General features: G+C 45.8%; 1 protein-coding gene across 2 annotated transcripts in view; it reads left to right on the forward strand.

Annotated features, from left to right (window-relative positions):
* Positions 1 to 6,332, forward strand: part of MANBA (mannosidase beta) — a 91,723-nt gene extending 85,391 nt beyond the window's left edge. For both annotated transcript variants that reach the window (XM_036410353.2, XM_036410344.2), the window contains exons 15-17: positions 757 to 899; positions 2,143 to 2,400; positions 5,465 to 6,332. In XM_036410353.2, coding sequence (XP_036266246.1) covers positions 757 to 899; positions 2,143 to 2,400; positions 5,465 to 5,689 — 626 coding nt within the window. In that variant the 3' untranslated portion in view covers positions 5,690 to 6,332. The remainder of the gene's footprint in view (positions 1 to 756; positions 900 to 2,142; positions 2,401 to 5,464) is intronic.
* Positions 6,333 to 6,880: the final 548 nt, after the last annotated feature.

Consider the following 6,880-nt stretch of genomic DNA (forward strand, 5'->3'; position numbering starts at 1 on the left):
TGTGAGAGCAAAACATCAATCAACTACCTTCTCCATAACCTACCAGGGATTGAGCTTTCAACCTGGGCATATGCCCTGACTGGGAATCGAACCGGCAACCTTTTGGCACATGGGATGACCAACTGAGCCACACCTGCCAGGGCGACATATTTTTTAGTTTGTGGGGTTAGCATACTAGACTTGCCAACAGGGCACAGCATTCTACAGGTCCTTGGCAATTGACAACTGCCCCCTTAATTGCTGGTTGGGTGTTCTCCGGTCAGAACTTGCTAGCCACATTAGTGACAGTGCTTGTTTTGTCTCCCTCAGAGGGCTTGTGCTCATGGGAACAGGAGACTGTTAGTTCTACATCATTCTTACAAAGGAGTATTCATAGCAGGTGTTCACTGCCAGTGCTGCTGGTTTCCTCCTCCTTGTGTGAACAGTAAAAAGGAGCATGGGCGCCTTGAGCTCCCAGAGCAAGGAGTCAGCTCTGGGCCCAAAAGATGGCCCGTGGCGTGTCTGACTTAACTGCCTGAGCCCCTGTTTCCTCATTTGAAAAGTGGCTGAGAAGGTGTGCCTTCCGCAGATGTGAGGGTAATACGTGGTAACGTTCAGAACGCTCAGAGCCTCAGCAAGCATGGGTTCCCGACCTGTGTGGGCCCCCTTCCACTCTCAGTCCTTAGAATCATGGCCAATCCCTACCCGCCGGACCATGGGGGTGACGATTCTGACGGCCTGGCCCTGCCCACATCCTCACTTTCCTGACTTTTCCAGAGTACGGAGGAAAGTGGAAAATGCTCCATTACTTCGCTCGGAATTTCTTCGCGCCGCTGTGGCCAGTGGGTTTTGAGGATAAAGGAGTGTTTTTCATCTACGGGGTGTCAGACCTTCACTCGAACAGTATCGTGACGCTCACTGTAAGTTGATTGGATTTTCTCTCTGCGATGGAGAGTTTTAGATTATTTCTTTAGTTATTCGGTGCTTTTTCTTTAGGGAAAAAGAAAAGAGAAATTCATTTGTTACAAAGTGTTTCTAGCGCCTGGAGTAGAAAATGGGCTGTCCCAGAGTCAGCATGCCCCTTTTCAGGATAAAACTGCTCTTTATTCTGTGACCTTAAGCCTTAATGTCTTAATGACTCAGTTTCCTCATCTGTAAAATGATACCAGCTTATCGTCTTTTTAAAATATATATTTTTTATTGATTTCATAGAGGAAGGGAGAAGGAGCGAGAGATAGAAGCATCAATGATGAGAGAGAATCATTGGTGGGCTGCCTCCTACATGCCCCCTACTGGGGATGGAGCCTGAAACCCAGGCATGTGCCCTGACCAGGAACTGAACCCTGACCTCCTTGTTCATAGGTTAATGCTCAACCACTGAGCAATACCAGCCGGGCCAGGCTATTTTCTAAAAGGCTTTCTATGGGTAGTGGATAAAAGAACTAGATGCAACTGAATTACAAACTATAAAGTGCCATTTAAATGTAAGCTTACTGATAATCATGGGAAGCAGGAAATAGCTTTATTGAGAATGCATACAAGTAAACTTGGAGGAAAACAATGCTAGGTGAAAAGAAAGGGTAGAAACTCAAGTCTTGGGCGCTACAGTTTGGAGGACATTGAGCATAGGTCATGCTTCTGGAATAATGGCGGGGCCTGGGTACCGTGCTTCATTCAGCTCTCACAGCAGCCCGAGAAGTTAGTGCTGCTATTATTCTCCTGTTAGGAAGGAAGAAACAGAGACCCTGGTGGACTTGCATAGTTATACAGCTAGTACTTGGTGGGGCTGAGGTTAAACCCGGGTTTTATAGTATCTTAACCACTCCTGCTATTTCACCTTTCATCAGTGATTACTATTATTTTCCTCTTAAAAAAGTAGAAACCCAGCCAAAACCGGTTTGGCTCAGTGATAGAGCATTGGCCTGTGGACTGAAGGGTCGTGGGTTTAATTCTGGTCAAGGGCATGTACATTGGTGTGGGCACACCCCCAGTGGGCGGTGAGCAGGAGGCAGCTGATCGATGTGTCTCTCTCATCGATGTTTCTGGCTCTCTATCCCTCTCCCTTCCTCTCTGTAAAAAATTTTTTTTAAAAAAAATCAATAATAATAATAAAAAGTAGTAACCCAGCAATGTTTGGTTTTGTTCTGTGTTGTTTCTCCACAGGTGAGAGTGCACAAGTGGAGTTCCCTGGAGCCTGTGTGCTCTCACTGGACCCCGGATATGGTGATGAGAGCAGGGAATGCTGTCCTCCTCTATCAGGAGCCTGTGTCTGAAATGCTGCAGAGATGTGGGCATTGCACACGGCAAAGCTGTGTGGTCTCCTTTTACCTGTCAACCAGCAGCAAACCCTTGAGCTCAACCAACTATCACTTCCTGTCCTCGCCGAAGGAGGCTGAAGGGCTCCAGAAGGCAGACATCACTGTAAGCACCGGATGGTGGGGTCACTGTGGCCTCAGGAGCTGCCCGGCTCCGGGGCAGGCCCTCTGCATCTTGCTGTTTGCTAACTTTTTCCTTGGAACAGAGTTTCCCTAAGGCCTGGGGAATTTGGGCTGCTTTCCACTGGAAACAAAGGCCAAATTACAATATTTTCATTTCTAATTCAGCATTTGTCAAGGTTTTTGGTTCCTGCTACTCCTGCTGTCCCAACAGCCCTCCCACATGAGCTTTCGCAGTGGAGGGAGAGGCGTTAGGGTCATCAGGGATTCTCTACCCCCCCTCCCCCCCATTGTCCCACCCCAGAGAGCCAAACTCGGTCTTGAGGTTTCAGTGCACCAACCCCGAAGTATTATTGTTGATGTAAGAAATGGTCAAACCTGTAGAGACTTTTCATAAGAGTTTATTTGAGCCAAATTGATGGTACATGCGGAGGAGCAAGATCTTAAATGCTCCAGAGAATAACAGCTTGGCAGCTTCTTTTATGCATATGAAATGAAGGAGGGAACGAGGAAGATTGCATGAAGGTGGGAGGAAGCAACACAGGGGTTGTGTTACAGGATAGTTAACAAGATTGAGTGCTGTCTGGAGTGTTAGTACCCCTTCCAGGTTAGTACTGCTGGTCTGTCTTTATTTATTTATGTATTTATTCAGTTATTTTAATCTAATCTATCTATTTATAGATAGATACTGGTTAAGAGAATTATACAGGTTTCAGGTGCACAATTCCTCAACACATCACCTGTGCCCTGTATGGGGTGTTCACCACCCTAAGTCGAGTCTCCTTCCATCACTTCTGGTTTTTCAAAAGGTGTGTTAACACAGATACACAGCAGTGACGGGCAGGGTTTACTTAAGGCAAAGACAAACCGCTTCCTAGAGAAGTGATAGGTGTGGGCGTGACCACCCACCATGACCTGCCCAGTTAGGGATTTATGACTAGATGGCCCTGTGAAGTTACTTTCCACAGAACCCCATTTTTCATCCACTTTATCATCTGTGTTTACAAGTGAGCAGACACGTCTAGAGGGACTGACACGCTCCAGGAACATGCTCAGGGAAGCATTGGAGCCAGGAGGAGCACTCTGATTTTGAGATTTTAAGTTGAGTCTCTTAATCTTTAAATTATTCATTCTGTGCTCCTTGATTTATTGCTGCAAAATAGCTTAATTATCAAATCTCTTTATAATTGTTAAAAAAAAAAAAAAACAACAAAAAACCAATGGCATGAGCAGGCTGTGTTGTGATAAAAACCCTGCAGCTGGAGAATTTGGAATCTCTTTAGTTGATTGAAACCCTGTCCGTTTTCCTCCTACACATAGTGATTGAAAATATTTTTTCTGGAAAGGCCCATTCTCTAGTTTTAGCGAATTTTAAATGTGTCTGACCCTTTACTTCATTAGAAGCCTTAAACTGGGAGGATTTTTTACATTTATTTTAGAAGTAATGATATAGAAATTCTTAATCCTTCATTTGAAAACATCTATCTTCTTTCCAGTAATGAAAGATTCATGTAACAAAATCTAAGTTATCTGTAACAACAGATGAGAAGGAAATGACATATATTCAAGTAGCTTCTTTCCAGAAAAGAAAAAAACAATCCTACTGTGTAGCAGAGAGACCTCAGATTTTGAAAACAATTCTTTTCTCTTTTCTTAGCTAAGCCTTCATTATATCTTGGGATAATGCGGGGTGGGAGAGAAGTAGAAATTCTTTATTTTTCTGACCTCATTTGAATTTCAATGAGACTTGCCTTTCAACAACAACAACAACAACAACAACAAAGCATTTACTGCAGGCTTAACATTGGCCAGGCACTTGTGTGTCCTGTCCCCAGGTGGATGTCAGAAATTTGTTTTCTCTGCCTCCCTGAAGCCAGGGTGCAAGCTTGAGCCCAGGCTCCATAGTCAGATGAATTGAAATGAGATTCCAGTTGGAAGAAGGCAACAAGAGTGAGCGGGTACCAGAGTCACTTCCGGCCTTGGCTTTGGCGCGGCAGTGTCGGGGCTTCCATAGCAGCCGTGTGGGCTGGCCAGGGCCAGCTGTGGGAATCGCATGCTGTGACTGCTTTACCGGGACAGGGGGACGATTGGTTTGGGAATCTGACATCTAGCTTCCAGCCTAAATCTCTGACCATCTGCGAGCTACCTAACATCCTTCGTTTTCATTTCTGCTTCTTCCACAGTAGGTCTGTTTTATTGTTTGCAGCTCAGAACTCTGAATGGCAATCAGGCAGGTGTGTAAGGCCAAAGTTATGGATGGTAAAAACTCTCCTTTGAAATTCTCGATGCCACACATCACATGTAATGTCAGACCTATGGTGTGACACGTACCCATGCTAAGGACTTGTATTTCATGACGATGGCTGAGCTTGGACGACCAGGTCATGCTTATCCATATGCTGTCAGAGAGGCTCTCAGACCCCGCTCTCGGGCTGAGCTCACCTCACTGTGCCCGTGCTGCTTTGTGACAAACACAGGAGTTAAGCTGTGCGTTTGTTTGCTGATCGGTGTGGGCTTCACACATCTTAAAAGTGCTCATGATTGTGGCTTTGCGGTTCTCTGTGATGAAGAAGAGAAAGCTCTCCTGCTAGACCTTCTGTACAGGCCTGACAGGCTGCTGTCTGGGTTTCTGGGTCTTTCCGGAGGAGAGGAGGTGAGCTCGGGGCTGTGGTCTGTGGCTGGCTCCAGAGAGACCCCGAGAAAGTCATATGATGGCCCAGCAGTTACACAAAAACGTTCCCCTCTTGCTGAAACCCTGTGATATAAAGCTTTGAACTTCTCCTGAAATAGTCTCTCTAATAACAGGAGCCTACACATTTCTGCCCTTGGTTTGAGATCACAATTTGCTCATTTCCCAGAGCCTTCACACATCCCCATGTTTTTCTCAGGATCTGACACAGGGCATGGAATGCATGGCTTTGGCGGCTGATGAACCGTAGTTGTAGGAAATATATCCCTGTTAGGCCCACATAAACATGCTCTGCTAGGCGTCAGGTAAGGAACGGAGAGCTCGTCCCTCATCCCTCACTTCATTTATCCTTTTCCTTCAGGCCACCATCTCTCAGCACGAGGACACCTTTGTGTTTGACCTGGAAACCTCGGCCGTGGCGCCCTTCGTGTGGCTGGATGTCGGGAGCATCCCAGGGAGATTCAGCGACAATGGTTTCCTCATGATGGAGAAGACGCGCTCTGTGCTCTTTTACCCCTGGAGGCCCACCAGCAAGAGTGAGCTGGAGAGGTCTCTTCATGTGACTTCCTTGGCGGATATTTACTAAGGGAATCCAGCTCCTTTCGGAAGCATTCTGAGCTGCCTGCCTGGGAGAGCTGCAGGCAGCCAGAGACCAGGAAGGAGCCCGCAGCGGTCCGCCCGTGGCCAGGCATCCGGGGCATCGCTCCTGGGAGTGTGCACAGCCCTCCCGGGAAAGGCTGTGTCCTCGGGGAGGCCTCTGCAGCCGGCTGTGCCAGGCCGGTGTTGTGAGGTTTCTCCCCTTTCAGCTTCACCACCACACGAGCCAGTTATAACCCAACTGTCCCTCCCTCCCCAGAGAAGGATGTCTACACAGCCCAGCCTCTGGGGAGCCACGGCATCGTGACCACAGGGCTTCCGATTTGGCTCCCTCCAAGGAGCTTTTCAGTTCAGAGGAGTTAGATGTACACTGTTGACTCTGGCAGAAAAGTGGTGTTCTTTTTCGTTTGGGTTTAAATCATTTTACCTCGATTGATGAATTCTAAGAGGCTGCACATTACTTGATTACATGTGATCATGTTCATAAAATTACAGGGATAAAGCAAATGGGAAAAATGGTTAATAAATTGTAATAATTTGGTAAAGGTTTTATAGGGATTTTTTTGTACTGCTTTTGCAATGTCCTGTAAGTTTTAAATCATATAAAAGATTAAAATGTACATACATTGCATTAAGTGGCTTATTCCATCTGTGACTTATTTAATCATTCCATAAACATTCCATTGTGCCCAGTATTATGCTGGTTATTAATTTCCATTTAAGCTCTGGCCAAGTTTTTATTCTAGTTGATAAACTGGGAGAGTGTGGAGAATCTGACTGAGATATTTGAGGGCTTTTCTCTGGGAAGAATCATGTAGTTTTATACAAAATGGACCACCATTGAGAGTTTAGTTTTAAAATCAAGACTGATTAGGTAATAGATTTGGATTTAATAATAAGTTTGAGATATGGTTCAGTAACAAAAAAGAAATGCAGATAATCCAGGCCTTTCATTCAAAATCTAAGATTTCCTCATTTTATGTGTTATTTACGTGTACACTAAGTGGACAGATTATTATGATCTCTGAACACATAATAATCTGGCCACTCCATGTATAACCTATGTAATAAAAGGTTAACATGCAAATTGTTCTCTCGACCAGGAGTTCAACCAGCAGGCAGGCCGGTCAACCACCTATATGCCCATGTCCCCTACCCCTGGCCAAGCTGGCCGGACCCC

Source organism: Pipistrellus kuhlii, unplaced genomic scaffold, assembly GCF_014108245.1.
Source record: "Pipistrellus kuhlii isolate mPipKuh1 unplaced genomic scaffold, mPipKuh1.p scaffold_m20_p_1, whole genome shotgun sequence".
Lineage (NCBI taxonomy): Eukaryota > Metazoa > Chordata > Mammalia > Chiroptera > Vespertilionidae > Pipistrellus > Pipistrellus kuhlii.